Source organism: Manis javanica, chromosome 17 (genome assembly GCF_040802235.1).
Source record: "Manis javanica isolate MJ-LG chromosome 17, MJ_LKY, whole genome shotgun sequence".
NCBI classification, from domain to species: Eukaryota; Metazoa; Chordata; class Mammalia; order Pholidota; family Manidae; genus Manis; species Manis javanica.
This window is the reverse complement of record NC_133172.1, coordinates 30,279,329-30,300,993: the sequence shown is the minus strand read 5'-3', so window position 1 is coordinate 30,300,993 and position 21,665 is coordinate 30,279,329. Positions and strand designations below refer to the sequence as shown.

Here is a 21,665-nt window from a genome sequence, read left to right as displayed (position 1 = left end):
AAATATTCCTACATATTTGGTCTCAGTTAATATCCAAAAGCCTGTTGTTGGTTTTATTGCTCCATAAATGAGAAACTTGAGACCCAGGATACTGTATTTTTGCTCAGCAACAAAATAATTAGAAATGAAGTAGGAATTCACGTTGAAGTTTCTGATTCTAACCAAAATTCATTGTTCTTTTCACTGTATATTTTTGAGGTATGTTATCAAGTAGTATATTACTAAAAAATACTGTCTAGGAATTGAGTTTGTGGGACTCTTTTTCACAAACAAATATTTTGAAAACTTACAGAACTGGTTTGGAAACACATCTAAGTTATTTAGATTATGTATGGTGAGAAAATGATTTACTTCACCACATAAGTGTTGTTATTTTTAAAAACAGACTTTATTTATTTATTTGTTAAGGTATCATTGATATACACTCTTATGAAGGTTTCACATGAAAAACAATGTGGTTACTACATTCACCCATATTATTGAGTCCCCCTCATGCCCCACTGCAGTCACTGTCCATCAGTGTAGTAAGATGCCACAGAGTTGTGATTTGTCTTCTCTGAGCTGTGCCGTCTTCCCCATGATCCCCCCCAACACCATGTGTACTAATCATAATACCCCTCAATCCCCTTCTCCCTCCCTCCCAATCCACCCTCCCCCACTGCTCCCCTTTGGTAACCACTAGTCCATTCTTGGGTTCTGTGAGTCTGCTCCTGTTTTGTTCCTTCAGTTTTGCTTCATTGTTGTTATACTCCACAAATGAGGGAAATCATTTGGTTCTTGCATTTCTCCACCTGGCTTATTTCACTGAGCATAATACCCTCTAGCTCCATCCATGTTGTTGCAAATGGTAGGATTTGTTTCTTATGGGTAAATAGTATTCCATTGTGTATGTACCACATCTTCTTTATCCATTCATCTACTGATGGTCACTTAGCTTCCATATCTTGGCTATTGTAGAAAGTGCTGCAATAAGCATAGGGGTGCATATGTCTTTTTGAAACTGAGAACTTAACATTCTTTGGGTAAATTCCAAGGAGTGGGATTCCCGGGTCAAATGGTATTTCTATATTTAGTTTTTTGAGGAACCTCCATATTGCTTTAGACAATGGTTGGACTAGCTTACATTCCCACCAGCAGTGTAGGAGGATTCCCCTTTCTCCACATCCTTGCCAGCATTTGTTGTTCTTAGTCTTTTGGATGGTGGTCATCCTTACTGGTGTGAGGTGATATGACATTGTGGTTTTAATTTGCATTTCCCTGATCATTAGTGATGTGGAGCATCTTTTCATGTGTCTGTTGGCCATCTGAATTTCTTCTTTGAGGAATTGTCTCTTCATATCCTCTGCCCATTTGTTAATCGGGTTATTTGCTTTTTGGGTGTTGAGGTGTGTAAGTTCTTTATTTATTTTGGATGTTAACCCCTTGTTGCATATGTCATTTACAAATATATTCTCCCATACTGTAGGATGTCTTTTTGCTCTGTTGATGCTGTCCTTTGCTGTACAGAAACTTTTAGTTTGATGCAGTCCCATGAGTTCATTTTTGCTTTTGTTTCTCTTGCTTGAGGAGGTGCGTTCAGGAAGAAGTTGCTCATGCTTATATTCAGGAGATATTTGCCTGTGTTGTCTTCTTAAGAGTTTTATGGTTTCATGACTTACATTCAGGTCTTTAATCCATTTCAAGTTTACTTTTGTATATGGGGTTAAACAGTAATCCAGTTTCATTCTCTTGCATGTAGCTGTCTAGTTTTGCCAACACCAGCTGTTGAAGAGGCTGTCATTTCCCCATTGTATGTCCATGGCTCCATTATCATATATTAATTGACCTTATATGGTTGGGTTTATATCAAGGCTCTCTAGTCTGTTCCATTGATCTATGGGTCTGTTCTTGTGCATGGTTCATTCTTGATGTTCTGTATTATAATTCACAAATGCATAATGATATATATCCACAATTATAATATCACACAGGATAGTTTCACTGCCCTAAAAATACTCTTTGATCTTCCTGTTCACCCCTTTCTCCACACTGACCTCTGGCAAGTGCTGATATTTTCAGTGCCTCTATAGTTTTGCCTTTTCCAGAATGTCATGTAATTGGAACCATACAGTGTACAGCCTTTTTAGACTGGCGTCTTTCAACTAGTATTACATGTTGAAGGTTTCTCCACGTCTTTTCATGGCTTAATAGCTCACTTCTTTTTAGTGCTGAATAACTCCATTGTCTGTATGTATCAGTTTTTCCACTTCACCTACCCGAGGGCACCTTGGTAGCTTCCATAGTTGGCAGTTATGGAAAAAGCTGCTATAAACATCTGTGTGCAGGTTTTTGTGTGGACATACATTTTCAGCCCCTTTGGGCAAATACCAGGGAGCATGATTGCTGGATCTTAAGGTAAGAGCCTGTTTAGTTTTATGAGAGACTGCCAAACTGCCTTCGAAAGTGGCCATACTGTTTTTGCATTCCCACCAGTAGAGAGTGAAGAGAGTGAGTTCTTGTTGCTCCACATGTCCATCAGCATTTGGTGTTGTCAGAGTACTGGATTTTTGGCCATTCTACTAGGTATGTAGTGGTATCTCATGTTGTTTGGATTTGCATTTCCATGATGATAGAATAATGTGGAGCATCTTTCAGAGGCTCTTTGTGTATTTTGGATAACATTCCTTTATCAGATACTGTGTTTTGCAGATATTTTTCTCCCAGTCTGTGCCTTGTCTTCTCATTCTCTTGAACAGTGTCCTTTTCAGAGCAGAAATTTAAAATTTTAATCTATCTACATTCATTAGGGATATTGGTCTGTAATTTTCTTTTTTGCTGGGGTCTTTGCCTGGTTTTGGTATTAGGGTGATGTTGGCTTCATAGAATGAGTTTGGGAGTATTCCCTCTTCTTCTACTTTTTGGAAGACTTTAAGGAGAATGGGTATTATATCTTCTCTGTATGTCTGATAAAATTCCGAGGTAAATCCATCTGGCCCAGGGGTTTTTTTCTTGGGTCGTTTTTTGATTACCGCTTCAATTTCTTTGCTGGTGATTGGTTTGTTTAGATTTTGTGTTTCTTCCTTGGTCAGTCTTGGAAGGTTGTATTTTTCTAGGAAGTTGTCCATTTCTTCTAGGTTTTCCAGCTTGTTAGCATATAGGTTTTCATAGTAGTCTCTAATAATTCTTTGTATTTCTGTTGGATCCGTCGTGATGTTTCCTTTCTCATTTCTGATTCTGTTGATGTGTGTTGATTCTCTTTTTCTCTTAATAAGTCTGGCTAGAGGCTTATATCTATTTTGTTTATTTTCTCAAAGAACCAGCTCTTGGTTTCATTGATATTTTTTCTATTGTTTTATTCTTCTCAATTTTGTTTATTTCTTCTCTGATCTTTATTATGTCCCTCCATCTGCTGACTTTAGGCCTCATTTGTTCTTCTTTTTCCAATTTTGATAACTGTGATGTTAGACTATTCATTTGGGTTTGTTCTTCCTTCTTTAAATATGCCTGGATTGCTATATACTTTCCTCTTAAGACTGCTTTCGCTGTGTCCCACAGAAGTTGGGGCTTTGTGCTGCTGTTGTCATTTATTTCCATATATTGCTGGATCTCCATTTTAATTTGGTCGTAGATCCATTGACTATTTAGAAGCGTGTTGTTAAGCCTCCATGTGTTTGTGAGCCATTTTGCTTTCTTTGTACAATTTATTTCTAGTTTTATACCTTTGTGGTCTGAAAAGTTGGTTGGCAGGATTTCAATCTTTGAATTTACTGAGGCTCTTTTTGTGGCCTAGTATGTCATCTATTCTGGAGAATGTTCCATGTGCACTTGAGAAGAATGTGTATCCTGTTGCTTTTGGATGTAGAGTTCTATAGATGTCTATTAGGTCTATCTGTTCTAGTGTGTTGTTCAGTGCCTCTGTGTCCTTACTTATTTTCTGTCTGCTGGATCTGTCCTTTGGAGTGAATGGTGTGTTGAAGTCTCCTAAAATGAATGCATTGCATTCTATTTCCTCCTTTAGTTCTGTTCGTATTTGTTTCACATATGCTGGTGCTCCTGTGTTGGGTGCATATATATTTATAATGGTTATATCCTCTTGTTGGACTGAGCCCTTTATCATTATGTAATGTCCTTTATCTCTTGTTACTTTCTTTGTTTTGAAGTCTATTTTGCCTGATACTGGTACTGCAACTCCTGCTTTTTTCTCCCTATTGTTTGCATGAAATATCTTTTTCCATCCCTTGACTTTAATCTGTGCATGTCTTTGGGTTTGAGGTGAGTCTCTTGTAAGCAGCATATAGATGGGTCTTGTTTTTTTATCCATTCAGTGACTCTTATGTCTTTTGATTGGTGCATTCAGTCCATTTACTGAATTTAGGGTGATTATTGATAGGTATGTACTTATTGCCATTTCAGGCTTTAGATTCGTGGTTACCAAAGGTTCCAGGTTACTTTCCTTACTATCTAAGAGTCTAACTTAACTCACTTAGTATGCTGTTACAAACACAATCTAAAGGTTCTTTTCTATTACTCCTCCTTTTTCTTCCTCCTTCATTCTTTATATATTAGGTATCAGATTCTATACTTTTTCTCTGTCCCTTGATTGGCTTTGGGGATAGTCAATTTAATTTTGCATCTGCCTCGCAATCAGCTGCTCCACCCTCCCTACCATGATTTTACTACCTCTGGTGACAGCTATCCAACCCTAGGAACACTTCCATCTATAGCAGTCCCTCCAAAATAGACTGCAGAGATGGTTTGTGGGAGGTAAACTCTCTCAGCTTTTGCTTATCTGGAAATTGTTTAATCCCTCCTTCAAATTTAAATGATAATCATGCCGGATAAAGTAATCTTGGTTCAATGCCCTTCTGCTTCATGGCATTAAATACATCATGCCACTCCCTTCTGGCCTGTAAAGTTTCTGCTGAGAAGTCTGTTGTTAGTCTGATGGACTTTCCTTTGTATGTGATCTTATTTCTGCCTCTGGCTGCTTTTAACAGTCTGTCCTTATCCTTGGTCTTTCCCATTTTAATTACTATGTGTCTTGGTGTTGTCTTCCTTGGGTCCCTTGTGTAGGGGTATCTGTGGATCTCCATGGCCTGAGAGACTACCTCCTTCCCCAGATTGGGGAAGTTTTCAGCGACTACCTCCTCAAAGACACTTTGTATCCCTTTTTCTCTCTCTTCTTCTGGTATCCCTATAATGCGAATATTGTTCCGCTTGGATTGGTCACACAGTTCTCTCAATATTCTTTCATTTTTAGAGATCCTTTTTTCTCTCTATGCCTCACCTTCTTTGTATTCCTCTTGTCTAGTTTCTATTTCATTTATTGTCTCCTCCACCATATCCAACCTGCTTTTAATACCCTCCATCGTGTTCTTTAACGATTGGATCTCTGACCTGAATTCATTCCTGAGTTCTTGGATGTCTTTCCATACCTCCATTAGGATGCTGATTATTTTTATTTTGAACTCCCTTTCAGGAAGAGTCATGAGGTCCATATCATTAAATCTTTCTCGGGAGTTGTATTAACAATTTTACTCTGGACAAGGCTCCTTTGGCGTTTCATGTTTGTATATGGCGCCTTCTAGTGTCCAGAAGCTCTATTCTGAAGCTGCTCAGCCCCTGAAGCAATGTCAGGGTTCGCAGGGGAGCAGTACTTGTGCCTGGGGGTAGGAAAGAGCTGTTCCCTGCCACCTGGCTGCTGTGCCTGTCTCCACTGCCTGAGCCAGTGGGCCGGGCGCACAGGTACAAGTTTTTGTCCCAGAGCAGCCAGATATGGATCCCTGCTTTCTACAAGCAGCCGGAATCCCAGTCTCCCCAGGAACTCTGCCTGTATTAACTTTCCAACCCGGTAGTCATGCGAGTCTCATGAAAGCACCATGAAATGTAGGTTTGTGCTCCCAGAGCAAATCTCCGGAGCTAGGTATTCAGCAGTCCCAGGCCTTCCACTCCCTCCCTGCTCAGTTTCTCTTCCTCCCGCCAGTGAGCTGGGGTGGGGGAGGGGCTCGGGTCCCACGAAGCCACAGCTCTGGTACTACCCCATTTGCTAAGGTCTGCTCTTTTCTCCAGGTGTGTGCAGTCTAATGCCATCCTGTTTACTGTTGCTCTTTCAGGATTAGTTGCACCAATTAAATTTTCTAATTGTATCCAGTTTTAGGAGGAAGCCTCTTTCTCTCCTCTCACGCAGCCATCTTTAATCCCAAATCCTAAATTTTAATCTAATACAGTCTATCAGTTGTTTCTTTCCTGGTTCATGTGTTGTTCCTGAAAAGTCTTTTCAAACTCAAGGTCATCTAGATTTTCTCCTGTGTTCACTTCTATGAGTTTTATGGTTTTACATTTTACACTTAGGTTTGTGATCCATTTTGAGTTTTTGTGAAGGGTGTAATATCTGTCTAGATTCCTTTTTTTGCATGTGGATGTCCACTTGTTCTGGCACCATTTGTTCAAGAGACTGTCTTTTCTTCCTTGAATTGCCATTGTTCCTTAGAGACCAGCATAGTGTTATTTTAAAGTGAATTTTAAATCTCATTTGCAAATTCTCTTAAAGGTTGTACCATAGGCTCTAAATCCAATGACTGGTATCCTGATAAGGAGGAGAGGACACAGAGGCAGATACACATAGAAGGAAGAAGCCACATGAAGAAAGAGGTAGAGATCAGAGTCAGGTTGTCACAAGCCAAGGAATGCTGCCAGGAACCACTAAAAGCTAAGAGATTATTCCCTAGAGCCTTGACAGGGAGCATGACCCCGAAGACACCGTGATTTCAGAATGCAGTTCCAGAACTGTAAGGGAACAGATTGTGTTTTGGCACCCCACTGTTTAAAGCCACCCAGTCTGTAGTACTCTGCTACAGTAGCTCTAGGAAACTATACATCAAGGAAAATACAGTCTCAGTATTAGTTTATAAACTTAAAGATTTAAATGTCAGGCTAAGTGGCAACAAGCAACTTATATTATCCTAACAGGAAAGAAAAACAGCTAATAACAATAGATATTATTTTACATGTAAAGGAAATATTAGAACTGCTGTGATGCATGCATGGATTGGCATGACAAATACGAATTTGAATTGCATAACTTTGCAATCCAACACATCTAGTAAAAATTACACTTACATTTCTTTGCTCATAAGGGACATCTATATAATTATAAGGAATATAGACATGAATTATGCATTCTGAAATGTATATATTATACTTTGCCACAAATTTTTGATAATTTTTAATTATTCAGGCATTTCTTTTAAAAAATCACAGGTATCAGTTTAGCATTGATAGAGCATTCATTAAAATTGGTCACCTTGAAGATCAATAGAGAGATGGAACAAAAATTTATTCAATTCTTCATGCAAATAATGTTTTTTAAAAGTACTTTTATTTAAAAGAACTTGGTAAATAATTGTTAGCTGCTTCTAAAAATGTGTAACATCTATTTAAAAATGCATGTTAAACTGATTATATTAGAATAATGGGGTGGGAGCATTTTTCTTGAGAAAGCTTTTCTCAAAAATTAATCCATGAATCATTACTGGATGTGTAGATTTCACTGTTGCTTTGTAGCAGTCTTCCCACTTCTAAAGGGGAAAAAGGCTCAATTAGAAAACAAAAGCAATTGCTTTAAAGAAAAAAAAAGTTGTACCAATCAGCAGATACGTTCTGGTTGTAGAAGCATCAGCAATGAGTGAGTTCTGGTTGTATACATACATGCTATGCCTTCTACTTGGAATCCTTCATGCTGTGTTACTTGATTTATTCATTCCTTTCAGAAATATTAAGTACTTGGTCTGGGTTGGGTACTATCCTAGGTGCTAGAGATACAAGCGTCAGCAAAACAAACAAGGTCTATTCTTGTGAAGCTTAATACTGTAGAGAAGAGGTTCTGAACCAAAAGTTAATGGTTCAGGGATCCTTGGAATCTCAAGACCCTTTGAGTGTCAAAGCTTTTTTCCACAATTTTGAGACATGAGAGTACAGCGCAGTTGCCCAGAGGTGACATGATGTGTGCTATCTTAAAAGATTAAATGTAGAAGCAGATAATGAATATCCAACTGTATTTTATTATGTTAGGCATTAAAAAGACTTGCAAAAATATAAACAGACTCTTCTCTCTGTTATGGAAAACAATTATTTTTCATAAACATTTAATATATAATGCATTTTAACATGTTATGAAAAATGTTAGCGGTAATTTTAATATGAAAAACACCAAAAATTTTATTGACTTAAATTTCTAATATATTAAACATCAATACATATAAACCACATAGGCATAAAGCTCTTTTGGGGTCTTCAATAATTCTTTAAAAGTGTAAAGCAGTGAAGGCAAACTGTTTCTTAAATGGGGCCAGATAGATTTAAAGGGCTTAGGAGTCATGGGTCAGCTATTCAGCGCTGCCTTTAAAAGCACTCATAGACAAACAATATGTAAATGAATGAGCGTAACTATGTTCCAATTAAACTGTTTATAAAAACAGGCAAGTGGCCTGCAGCTGTAGTTTGCCAACCATTTCTGTAAAGGGTTCCTGATACCAAAAAAGTTGGAGAGTTGCTGTTATCAGTGAAAAGTTGATATTATTGGAATAGTGGGGGAGAAGGGGAGAAAATAGACAATATGTAAGTAGTCTTGAAGAGTTTCAGATGGTAAAATATTACATTAAGACAACCAGAAGAGGGATCTGACCTTTAGATAAAGTAATTAGGAAAAAGCCTCACTAAGGAGCAGATTTTTGTCAGCTCATACTTGTTCAGAACCTAGCAAGGCACTATCTTCCTTCTTTTTTAGCTCCCCTAGCTACATTAGGGATCCTCTTGTGTTGGGAGGGAGAGCAAAAGGTAATTTAATTAAATTTTTATTTGTGCTTATTTTGAATCTTAGACTCCAATTCAGAAAAGATCGATTTTTTCAAGTATAATCAGAAAACATTCAAAGCATACCTGCTTTGAAAGACTGAGGAAATTATATAGCCTAGATTAGAACATTGACTTGTGTTATATGACATTTAGCAGTTTACTTTTGTATATCATTTTTCTCTTCTAAAAATGAGTTGGTTAAAGTCTCTTCCAAGTCTAAAATTTGTGATATGTTTATTTGCTTTGTCTAGGATGCCATTTCCCACTCCTCCCCCCACCTCTCCTAAGTCTTCACTGATCCAGATATGGTTCCAGCTTCATTTTTTACTAGTTTTATTATCTGAAACATTAACTTTATTTTGAAATCTATTTTCTTACCTGTAAGGTGGGGGTAAATGGAAGCTCACTGTAATAGTTAAATAAGAGGTATGTAAACCATTGCGGACAATACCTGCTACATACTGGGTGCTTAATAAATGTTTGGGGCAGCTCTTTTGGTGAGATGGAGGAGAATCTCTACTTTGCCTCAGTATTTAGCTTGCTGACCCTGGAGCCCATGGAGACATTAGCAGCCAGAACAAAACCAGCAGCCAACAGGCAGCTCCAATGAGAGACGTGGAAATTAAACATGAAAACTTATAATAGAATCCATGAGCCGTGCAGTCCAGGTTTATGTGGCCATTCCAACTTTAGGGAAAGGAAGATGAAGCAGCCATTCTTGACATTAAGTTCTCTTCTTTCAAAGGAAACTGGGGGTATCTACATAATTAAAAAATGCTCTACCATATCAAGACATAATTTTAACCAAACCAGATTCATTAATTAGAACTTGGTGAGTTCTTCTGGAATGCAGTGTAACACAAAGATTGGAGTTACGAGGAAAAAAAATAAAAGTTACAGGAAGAAAGATGGAGGAGAGTAAATATTACAATTATATATATATGTGCCTACTCAAATCTACTCATCTACGCAAGGAACTGAGTAGATGAAAAGAATCAAAGAACAATTAGAAGTCCACTAAAATAAAAGAATTAAGCCTTTGGGTTGAAAAGACTCACCTAGTGTTTGGCAAGTGTTGATGGCATATACCTACATGTTCTGGTGACAGTTTTTCCAAAGGTAGAACCCTACAAGCCACCTGTCAGTGGTGGAGAAGGAAAACATGTCAGAAGTTTGAAAAGCCTGCTCTCCTAAGTCTCAAGCTGTGGCAGAGTGTTAATACGAATTTGTTAGGTCTTGTTGGTAGGACGCTTAGGACACAAATATGTGTTGGTAAGACATCATCTTGGGTCCCCCAAATCCCTACTGTTTTTCTTAAACCAAAGAAGAAATAATTTTCCATTAACCTAATATGTTCTCCAGACTTTAGGATCAGTACTCTAAAACTAACTAGAATGGCTGAACTTAACAGGTGTTACCAAGTGTTGGTGAGCAAGCACATGGAGGAATGGAACTCTCGTGCTTTGTTAGTGGAAATGCGAAATAGTATAAACATGTCTTCATCACTGCAGAAGGTTCTGTTCTGTTGGGCAGGTACGGTTCTACATCGTAATTCTATTTTACTTGTTATTATCCTTATGTTTTTGTTTCATGTTGAATCTATAGCTTATCAACATCAAAAATGAAATCTCCCAAAACAGGGCAAGCCCTAATTAAGTATATGCCCTGTTCACCAGGGTTAGAAGCCTCCAAATACAGTGATTCTGGCAGCTGAAAGCACATGTGCTTTGCTTTACACATTGGAGTTAGGGTTTGCATTTTCCTTTCCATTTACTGTGTCAACAGCTTTGTTCAGACTTCTGTTTTTACAGCAGCCTTCCATCAGGTCCTTTTTCCTGGGCTTCTCCTAAAGCAGATCGTCAGTCTTACTAAACATATAACTCTCCTGTAGCTATAAAGCTTTCAGCATTATAAGGAAAATAGGGCTTTTAGGAAAATGCATACAATTAAAATTCTTTATTACTTTGCTGCAATTCTAGAAACTAAAAATAGGTTAATTTTTTTTCTTAGCATTATTGGTTTATTACAGTTTGATTTTTAACTTTGGCATTTTAAGCTTTTGAATTTTAAAGGAGACTTTAATTTTGTCAGTAAGAAAAAAATAGAAGCAATTTTTAACATTAATTTAACAGACACTTTCTGTCTAATGTCCATCACAATGTCAAATGTAGGAAGTACCTTTTTCACAAAAAGGAGGAAAGCCCTTAAGTTTTGGATGGAGTTTTTGTTTAACTCACTGATTCCTAATACAGAGAGCAAATTTGTAATCTAAACCTGTACTTTTATTTTATTATGAATATACTGTGTCATTTCTAGGAATATTTTTGGAGAAGTGGAAGAGGGGTAGCAGTATTTGCATGCTGTCCTTTTTTATACTAAATTAAGGATGCATTTTATTTTATTTCTAATGATTGTTTTCATAATTCTCAGTCAGACTAATCTTTGCAAGGCAGTTTCTTCATTGGCAACGTTGAAGGAAATTTTGCTAAAAATCACCAGTGTATAACTACTCAGAGAACCAACTCACTAGTCATTCTCTCATGTAGCTTTCTTGATTTCTCATGTCCCCAGCCTTCCATGTATGTTTTGTTTGTAACATGCGTTTATATTACATTGTGATCCTTTTTTCAGGTCTGACAACATTTCTCCATGTTAAACTTTTATTTTGTAAGCCACTCTTGGCTCCCTGATGCTGCTGTAATGTAACATTTTCATGGGTTCAGTGGCAGGCATTAGGACTCTGACGTCTTTGCAGAAAGTATTTCCCTGCCATAGTGACAGTGGTAAACTGCACAAAAAAACTGGTAAGCACATTGTTGTGTATTAATTAGAGTAGGGGTTTATTTATAAAAGAAAAAAGTTTCTCCCTGAAATTGAGAATAAGAGTTTAAGTCCATCTACTTCTACTGTAAATATGTTAATGTGGCAAAACATTAAATAGTTAAATGCTCTGAAATGATTAGGATAACATTAAAGACTGATTCTAAGATGTTCTGATTTAGTTTGAAATATGTTTACACTTTAGACCAAACTGGACTTAAGATTTAGGTCCTAGAAAGAATAGGTAGTAGTATAATTCGTGCTAAATTTTGTTTTTTTAGCTAATTTTGGATTCTGTGGCCTTGTCTTAGTGTAATACTTTTATGGAGTTTTCAACTCTTTGTAAAACCACTTTAAATATTCTCCCAAGTTGAGAAATACCGTTAATGTTTACTGTGCTACAAATGAGCTAAATGGCAGTTGATCATTGGCACACGTGTTTGATCACCTTTATAAGCAAAAGGTGTATTTGAGACTGTATAGCTGGAACCCACAAGTTTTAGATGCCTAGTTGGTGACCTCAGGTGGGGCAGGTAACTTTTGGAGGTCTCAGGTGAATACTTACGTATTTTGGAGAATGTACCACTTAGGACATACCTAGGTCACCATCTCCTTTAATTCAGATGAAAGCCATGGGAGATTAGAAATACTGTCCCAGTTTTACAACTGAGCAGGTGGTGAAGCCTGGATTTTAATCCAAGTCTAGAGACTCACTTGTTGAGAGATGTGTCAGTAGATTATTCATTTTCAAACAGTGCTGTAAGGTTCTGTACAGGTCCTTTGGAAGAAAAATGAAAAAAATTTTTAGGGGACCAATCATCCCCTTGTTTTGTATATTTGGGTTTTGTCTTAATTCTGTTTGTAAAGAGTTTCTCTGCCTAAAACATATGAAGTCTCCTGCCTTAGCAACCTGAGACCCATCTAGAATAAACATACATTAGAAAACAATGTAGACAGTACTAATTTATATTTGTCAATGGACAGACTATTTTCAATTGTATTTCTATTCCTAACGATGTTTTGGGTAGCCTAATATTAAAATGAAGTTGAAGTGATTGAACACACTATTAATAAGTTGGGAAAGTGATTAGAGGTAAGATTTGACGTGGAAAATGGGTTATCTACAATTTATTGCACAGTGTTTGCCCCCCACTACCAGTTCTTGCTGCTGTTAAAGGCTGCCCTATAAGCATGATGTAATGACAGGTTAAACCTCTGAATGCACAAGCTGACGCAATGCAAATCTGAGGCCGGGACTTGAGTGGGCACGGTAATGCTTGTTTAAATACAAAACAAGCTACTCTGTTTAATGAGGCCATTTAAAATGGCTTTGCTGGAGGGAGAAGAGAGTATAATCTCAATTTGGAGGTTGAAGTAGGAGTTTAATATGGTTATGTGTGTTTACTACCCTTTACTGCAGTTTTTTCAAAGGGAGAGGGGAGTTAAAAATGTGTTGACGGGTAGAAATGGAGAAGAAATGAGTTAGAATTGAGGAAATTGGTAATTGACCCTCTGTAAAAAGTTACTGAATGAAGTGGGCAGAATCCTTTTACTCTATAAAAACGCACAGTTAACCTGGAGAGCATAGTAGAGCAGAGCGCTTGTCTGGCCACACATTTCCCATATACTCTGTAGCTCTTAGGTTAAAGCCATGTGAATTTCCAATATCCGACTGCTTTGGCCTACAAAAACGGCACGTTTCGATCAAAATATAACCTGGTGGAAATGCGGAGGCGTGCACGATGTTGTTTGGGGGTACAGGGCTTATACTATACTACACTGGGTCCTAGGTTTGCAGGACAGTGCCCTGGAGCCACCCTGGGCTGCTGTGGGCTGGGTGGGGTCAAGCTTTCAGGTAGCCTGTGCCAGCCCGCCTCACCCCGCCCCGGCGTCGCTCCACCCCACCACGCCCCTCCTCTCCCCTCCCCTGCTCTCCCTGCCCCGCCCCTCAAGCCAGGGGCAGCCGCAGCCCAGGCCGCTGCGAGCTGGAGGCAGGCTAACGCTCTGAGTTGGAGCAGACGTTCCTAGCGGCAGCCCAGCCCCAACCTTCGCCTTCAAACTGTTCTCCCAGCACCCCGGATCCTGCAATAGGAGCTCCAGAGCTGGCTCGGAGCGTGCCGCCGCCTCTGGCCACCGCACACCATACAACACCGTCCTTCGCCCAAGCTGGTTGGATTCTAGTTAGTGAATCTGGGGGAAGACAAACTTTCGCGACAGACGAACGTTTAGGGCCCAGAAGAGGGCAACTCAGCGATGGTGCCTATTTTTGGAGAGACGGGCGAATTTGAGCTCGCGGGGAGGTGTGGTTGATACCTTTTGGGATGGGAGAGGCTTCATTTCCCTTCCTCCGTAACCAGTGCTTCTCAGCCGTGAGTGGAGGGCACGTACCATCTCTTTCTGCAACTTAACCCTGGACAATTTAGGAACAGAAGGTGTCCAGAAGGGCCTTTGTTACAAGTTGTTTCTGCTTCCGGGGGAAAGGCTGTGAGCTGCCTGACTTCTCATGACCGGGAAGTCTGCCTTCTCTTACTCCTGGAGGGGCGTCTTGCTCACATGCTTACCAGCAGCTGGGACAAGGAAGAGAAGAGGTATTGACGTTAAGAGACAGGGTTGCTTAACTGTGAAACGGTAAAGTTATTGTAAGCCAGTGGAATCTTACTGGATCAGGGAATGGCTGCAGTGAAATTGAGCTCTCAGTGGTGTTTTTGATTGGCTATACTTTTCTCAATTTATCAAGCTTCAGGTTACATCGTGACTTCTGCAGTGTTGTTCAGAGACAGAGTCTAGTGTGTTCTTGGTTCCTACCGCAGGGCTGCTGTCTTGGGGTTAGATTTTTTTTCGGTTTGAAAATGGAGCTGGGTTCCACCTTCAGAGGTTTGGGAGTTTTTAGCAGCTGCTGTCCTGTATGTAATAACTCCATTCACAGAAATACCGACCGCATTTCACTTGTTTTCACACTGAATAGCAATTTAAATTGTGCTTTCTACAATGTTTGGAAAAATAATAAAAGATATATTGTAACATGAGCATGAACTATTGATGATAAATGTATAGGTATTTTGCTAAGAAATTAAACAAGTGTTTCCTTTGTTTAGCAGGTACATCGAATACAAACTGAGTGTACTGCTTCTTGATGTAATTAACTGTTTTGGTTTGGTGATTTGAAAAGACATTGGTGGCTTAGACTGTTCCGCAAGGAATCATTTTCCAATTATTATGTTGCTCACTTAAATGAGCAGTATAAAATGAACCATGACATAGGCATACAGTATACATACAAGCGGTTTTCACAAACCTAAAAGCCCACTGTTTTACAAGTAACCTCAACACACAGATCACTGTATGTAAAAGAATCTCCTGGGCACGGGGTGGAGGGGGACGGTACAACGACTGGTACTGGAGGGTTCCTTTAAAGTCTTTTTGTTGGGCTGGAACATCTGTCCTCCCCTCCCCTTCAATGCCCATTTAAGTTGTTTACCCATGAGTGATCTAGAACCCAGTGCTTTTACACGGTCACATTGGTAACCAGCATTGTTTTTTCAAAGTTAATTCTTTGCAACAAAATTATAATTGAGAAAGCATGACGTTTGAGGTATTAAATATAATTTTATAGAAATAATGACTTATATTGTTACTGGGAGAACACTCTTAGGACATTATGTCCGTCCCATCCCAGTACCCACTGCCCCAAGACAAATAGTGGCCTGCCTTATACCAGCAAAGGTAGATTCCAGGGAAAAGGTGCTTATTTTATTCAGGCTGACTAGTTACACAATTGATCACTTCTTCAGATGCCATTTATCACTTATATAATAATATTGTGCTGATGAATGTGTCAGCAACCTTGCTGAGCCCCAGGATACAAGGAATTCTTTACCTGTTTACTCTTACCTGATGCTTTTAGCTTTATGCTTTGTTTTCTTGACTCTTTCCCCTTTGCAAATTGTATCTGAGTTATATTGTGGAATGCAAGTAGAATTGAATGATTAACTTTCTCTAAATACCAGACTAAATTTAAACAACTTGAGAATGGCCCTCCATTTCTCCCCTATCCCCCTTCACTTTTGAGGGGGGCACTGATCAGTAGGAAACAAAATTATTCCTATCTGATATTAACATTCTAGGGGAACATTTATTAGATGAAGATGGCTGATGGAGTGGCAGCAGGCCTTCCCCTTGTGACCCCCTTCATTCCCAATACACCTGTAGAGCAGATAGCCATTCACCATTAGGAGTTAAAGTCAGTATCCTGCTGACCCCTTGGATCACCTGAAACTGCCCCATAGCTATCAGCAGCTGACTCAGTGTGGGAGGAGACTCAGGGGAATTGAACACAGAGGAGGAGAAAGTCTATTCAAAACTGATTTAAGCTACTTACACAGTGTTTCTTAGTTGTTTATGGTCCAGTTTATATTTCAGCATTTCTCCAAGTAGATCATCTAGTTGATTTTAATAATTTTTTAAGAAAGGGAATTTTAAATGTGTTTTGAACATTTTGAAAAGACATGTTATCCAGTGTACAACTCCTAATAATCAAAATGCATATTTTTTGTTATTTGTATGTTTTTTAAACCCTATTTTCCTTTTTTCTTTTGCCCAGAGTATATTTATTGTGAAATTTAAGTATTTCTGGTATGTAAATATTATCTACAAAACAAGGTATAATTGTATCTTTCTCCTGCCCCCCCCCTTTTTTTTCTTTAAATTGCAGAAATGAGCCGTCAGACTGCAACAGCATTACCTACTGGAACCTCTAAGTGTACACCATCCCAGAGGGTGCCTGCCCTGACTGGCACAACCGCATCCAACAATGACTTGGCGAGTCTTTTTGAGTGTCCGGTCTGCTTTGACTATGTGTTACCACCCATTCTTCAGTGTCAGAGTGGCCATCTTGTTTGTAGCAACTGTCGCCCAAAGCTCACATGTTGTCCCACTTGCCGGGGCCCATTGGGATCCATTCGCAACTTGGCTATGGAGAAAGTGGCCAATTCAGTACTTTTCCCTTGTAAATATGCCTCTTCTGGATGTGAAATAACTCTGCCACACACAGAAAAAGCAGACCACGAAGAGCTGTGTGAGTTTAGGCCTTATTCGTGTCCGTGTCCGGGTGCTTCCTGTAAATGGCAAGGCTCTTTGGATGCTGTAATGCCCCATTTGATGCATCAGCATAAGTCCATTACAACCCTACAGGGAGAGGATATAGTTTTCCTTGCTACAGACATTAATCTTCCTGGTGCTGTTGACTGGGTCATGATGCAGTCCTGTTTTGGCTTTCACTTCATGTTAGTCTTGGAGAAACAGGAAAAATATGATGGTCACCAGCAGTTCTTTGCAATTGTACAGCTGATAGGAACACGCAAGCAAGCTGAAAATTTTGCTTATCGACTAGAGCTAAATGGTCATAGGCGGCGATTGACTTGGGAAGCGACTCCTCGATCTATTCATGAGGGAATTGCAACAGCCATTATGAATAGTGACTGCCTAGTCTTTGACACCAGCATTGCACAGCTTTTTGCAGAAAATGGCAATTTAGGCATTAATGTAACTATTTCCATGTGTTAAAATGGCAAATGTTTTTCTGGCCAGTGTTTAAAACTGTTGCTTTCAATTCCACAGAGAATAAAGCACCCATCCACCTGTCAACCTGAAATTTTTGGTAGGTGGAAGCTAGACACATGAAGGTAAACAAAAGGAAAGGCTGTTAAATACAGGAAAAATACAGGAAACAGTTGCATGTAGTAACACTAATATATTTAAAAATCTGTCAACAGTAAACCACTGAAAAAATATATATATATATATACACCCAAGATGGGTATTTTTTGTATTAAGGAAGCATTGTAAAATAATTCTGAATTTGTGTTGTAGATTGAGTGTATTGTTGAAAAATATTGGTTTCTTTTTTGTTTTTGTGTGTGCGCGTGTGCGTGTGTGGTTATTTTCCTTTAACTGACAAGCCATGTTGAGTGGTCTTGGACCACTGCTTTTTCCCCTTTGTGAGTCAATACATAGTGCTGCTGTGTATGTATATTTTTTGTGTGTGTGTATTTGCTAATTTTTATTCTAGTTTTTCATTAAATAAATTTGACTTTCTTTTCTGTAATTCAGGTTTTTTTCCTCTTTTTGTATCGTTTTAAAGTTAATGTCTTTTTGGTATGTGTAATTGTTTATGGTAAAGTTATATGTAAGTGTTCAGTACATATTTTCTTTTCCCCCATTAATCGGTTTATTAGAAATACTTTAAATTCAGCTATTTTGTGAAGATAATAAGTTCCAGAAAGGAAAGGTAACATCAGAAGAATTATCAGAAGCTATTTAGAACAGCTGTATGATGGTCTGTCTTTCTCCTTTTTTCTCTGGTTGAGTCATACTTTCAAACTTAGTCTTTGAAAGGTTAGGGAATACTGATTTTCTTCAGATACTGGGGAAAAAAATCAGACTTTTTCCTTTTTCAAATATCTTGGACAAATCACATATTTAAAATTTGTTCTTGTATTTATTGGTTTAACATAGAAGGCATTGTTTTACATGGTATTTGTAATCAAAAGCAAATCATTTGTTTAAAAAAAAGGCAGTTTGCAAGACAGTGTTTTTGGTCTTTTATAATCCCCATTAAAATATCTGGCAAATTAAAAATTCTTCTGTGTCTGCTTTAGCTCATAAGTTTAAAATCGTTATTTTCCTGTTCAGTTCTATACTTTATAGCTGAAACCACTGTGCTATATTTTGAAGCATGACAAATTTATTCTAAAGTACAGCAAAAGAATGGGTATATAGCTTCTCTAGACTACACCATCTTGTCTGTCTTTCCTCTTACCACACAACTGTTAGGGGACTGATTAGTTAAAATGACCACTTTTTCCCCCTTAAGAGCATAAATAAATAAAAATGAGTTAACATGACTTCCAAAGACCTTAGGGGTCAATTCTAGCTCTAATCCACTTATCAGCTGTGTGACCTTAGGATCTAGTTTTCTAGTGTGTAAAATGGGGTTAATTACCTCAAAGGGTTAAATGGGATACAAGTTACCTAAAACAATGCTTTGCACAGAAGTACTCAATAAATGTTCGTATTATGCCTTTAGCACCTTTTGTTAACTGTTGCTATTTATTCTGAGGCACCTGGCAAGATTCTAAAGGTGCCATCTGAATGGCCAAAGCTCATTTGTCTAGTTTTCATGGGTACTCTAAATATGGAAAGTCAGTTAAAATTAATTTGGATTTCCCCCTTATTCCACCACCAGTTAAGGATTTATTTCTTTTTACCATTTTTAGGCAAGAAGACTGTAGTTTCTTCCTCACATAGGTATTATTTTTTGAACTGGTTAGAACGTAATGCTAGCCATTTTTGTGCTAAAGGGTGCAAAGTCAACAAACATACCTGGATCTGTTCCTGTTAGCACGGGTATTTAGAAAAGCAGTTTTCCCCCCTCCCTTATTTTTGTGGTGGTAATTTTAAGTATTTTTAAATGTTTATGGAAGTACTGTATGCTCAATATATAACTTTTTGTTAGAAAATGGCACTTCTAGTAGAGATCTGTAATCTTACCCAGAGATGACTGCAAACATTTTTATTTTTCTAGTCCTTTGTATTACATGTGCTTATATTTATTCTGAAGTAATGTAGTTTTGGATCATGTAATTACATAACCCCTTCACACTCCCATGCATAAAATGATCATCTTTTTCATCACTTTAATAATCTTGGAAACACTCCAATTTGGATATCTGCTGTGAGGATGGATAATTTTAGTCAGTTTCCTGATTGTGGATATTTGCTTTGTCCCATTTGTCCAGGTAAGTTTTGAGCTATTTTTAAATAACCTGTTAACATTTCTGGTTTCTGATTACTATATTCTTGAGATTTTTTTTTTAAAGGTTGTGATACTTTTAAAACTGCTTTCTGGAGAGGTTTCAGTGGATACTTACCGGGAAGTGTGAAGGATTTTCCATTTCATTGTAACCTGTTTTGCTAATTTATGCAAATTTAGATAGTAAATTTTGTGTGATGGCTAATAAGGTTGACATTTTAATACATTTCTTCTAAAAGCTGTCATCATATTTTTGGCCTACAGGGATGGGATCTGTAGCTTTGTATTTCTTGGTCCATTTGAGATTTTTGTTCTTAAGTCATAGAATATTCTTCTTTCTCCTATTAATTTCCCTGCCCTTTTTTTGGTGTTCCAAATAAGTGAATTTTTATAGTAAATAAAGCTTTTCCTAGAATTAAAACTTTTGATATAGCTGTTTTAAAACGTTTCAGTGGTCATTCACTGGATTTGTGTACTGTCTATTCAGATCCTTTTAATATTTCCCATTTTGGTGCTTAAGAAATTTTTTTTTAGTAGTAGTGCAGTTTTCATTGTATCTCCTAAATGTTAGTAAAACAAAGTAAAGGAGGATAGCATTGGATCATAAATTATCAAACTGGATAATGACTGCACTTCTGTAGTCAATTTTTTAAGCTGCTAGACAAATTTTCATGAGGAAAGGTGCTGAAATACAACTCATTTCTGCCAAAATATGGGGAGTTTGAACATGTTACTTCATTAAAAAAACAAAACTTCTTGATGTTTGAATATAACCATCCCAGTCAAAAAAAATTTTGGATTTGGAGAGAATTGGCAAAATTAACATTCGTCGTGGCTCAGTGGCAAGTTCCTTAATTTTAGGATGGTTTACCTCATTATAGTGGTTCATAAAAGGAAAAAAAGGAGTCAGCCCACTCCAGTTAGTTACTTCACAACATGGTTCACTTGGTAAGGTTTAAATGCAGACCAGTCACCTAGCATGGGGAATAGCCATCACTGGGCAATGTCCAGAAGATAGGAATCGGAGTTCTCTGCATTTCAGCACCACTACCACTCAGAGATGGCACTGGAAATGAAACCTGTTTGCAAATCCACTCTCAATGAAGAGGATCTGTGTTATGACCAGAATGTGAATCTTGATTGACGGTTAAGGGAAAAAGATACCTTTGTGTTTCACTCAGCATATTTACTTTGTGTTTCACTCCCTTATTTAAAAAAAATTCAGGCTAAGTATCCTTTAAACACCACTCACATGATGAGGAGACCTTAACTATGGTCACAGATTTATAAATCTGTTGACTATTTCAGTACTGATTGCTTTTAGATGGCATTTTTTCACTATAAAGGCACTTTCACAGTGATAAATCTTTGCCTCTGACAAACAGTTCATTTTAAGGTTTAACAGAAGAGGCAGAGCTAAGTAAAAACCCTACCTCAAGTAGTACAGAATTTCTTGATTACCAATACTCCTAAACCCTTGTTTACTTTTAATACTTGAAGAGCCTTAAAAGCCCATACATAAAAAGCATATAAAATACTGGTTAAATACACAGATCCCAAGGCCTCACCTCCTGGTCCACTGAATTGGAATTTGAGCCATCAACATTTTCAATAAAAAAAACCATCCTAATGTCAGCTGACTGTGACATTAGGGGTCTTTGGATAACATTTTAAAAAACAATTCTAGAAAAAGATACTTATTACTAGTCATAAGGGAAATGCAACTCAAGATGGAGAGATGCTACTTCACACCCATTAGGATGGCTATTAAACTGCTGGCTAGGATGTGGAGAAATTGTAGCCTTTGTGCATTGCTGGTGGGAATGTCAAATGGTGCAGCCATGGTGGAAAACAGTTTGGTGATTCCTCACAAAGTTAAGCATAGAATTAATCACGTGATCCAACAATTCTACTTACGGGTGTATACCCAAAAGAACTGTAAAAGCAGGGGCTTGAAGAGATAGTTGTACATGCATGTTCACAGAACTATTCACAATAGCTAAGAGGTGGACAACCCAAATGTCCACCAACCAATGATGTATGTGGAAACTGGAGTATGAGTCATAAACAAAAATGATACATGCTGCAATATGGGTAAACTCCTAGGACGTGCTAAGCAAATATGCCAGACACAAAAGGACAAATGTATGAGTTCATTTATATAAGGTTACTTAGATTAGGCCAAGTCACAAAGTAAAATGGT

The 21,665-nt window shown here is 38.0% G+C and overlaps 1 protein-coding gene across 4 annotated transcripts in view; it reads left to right on the top strand.

The window, feature by feature from the left end:
* Positions 1-18,288, top strand: part of SIAH1 (siah E3 ubiquitin protein ligase 1) — a 29,957-nt gene extending 11,669 nt beyond the window's left edge. For 3 of the 4 annotated variants that reach the window (XM_017676233.3, XM_017676234.3, XM_017676235.3), the window contains exon 2: positions 16,364-18,288. In XM_017676233.3, the coding sequence (XP_017531722.1) occupies positions 16,366-17,214 (849 nt within the window). In that variant the 5' untranslated portion in view covers positions 16,364-16,365 and the 3' untranslated portion in view covers positions 17,215-18,288. Of the gene's footprint in view, positions 1-12,428; positions 14,241-16,363 lie in introns of those variants that run through there. The other variant, XM_017676232.3, reaches the window with a different exon arrangement.
* The last annotated feature ends 3,377 nt before the right edge of the window (positions 18,289-21,665 follow it).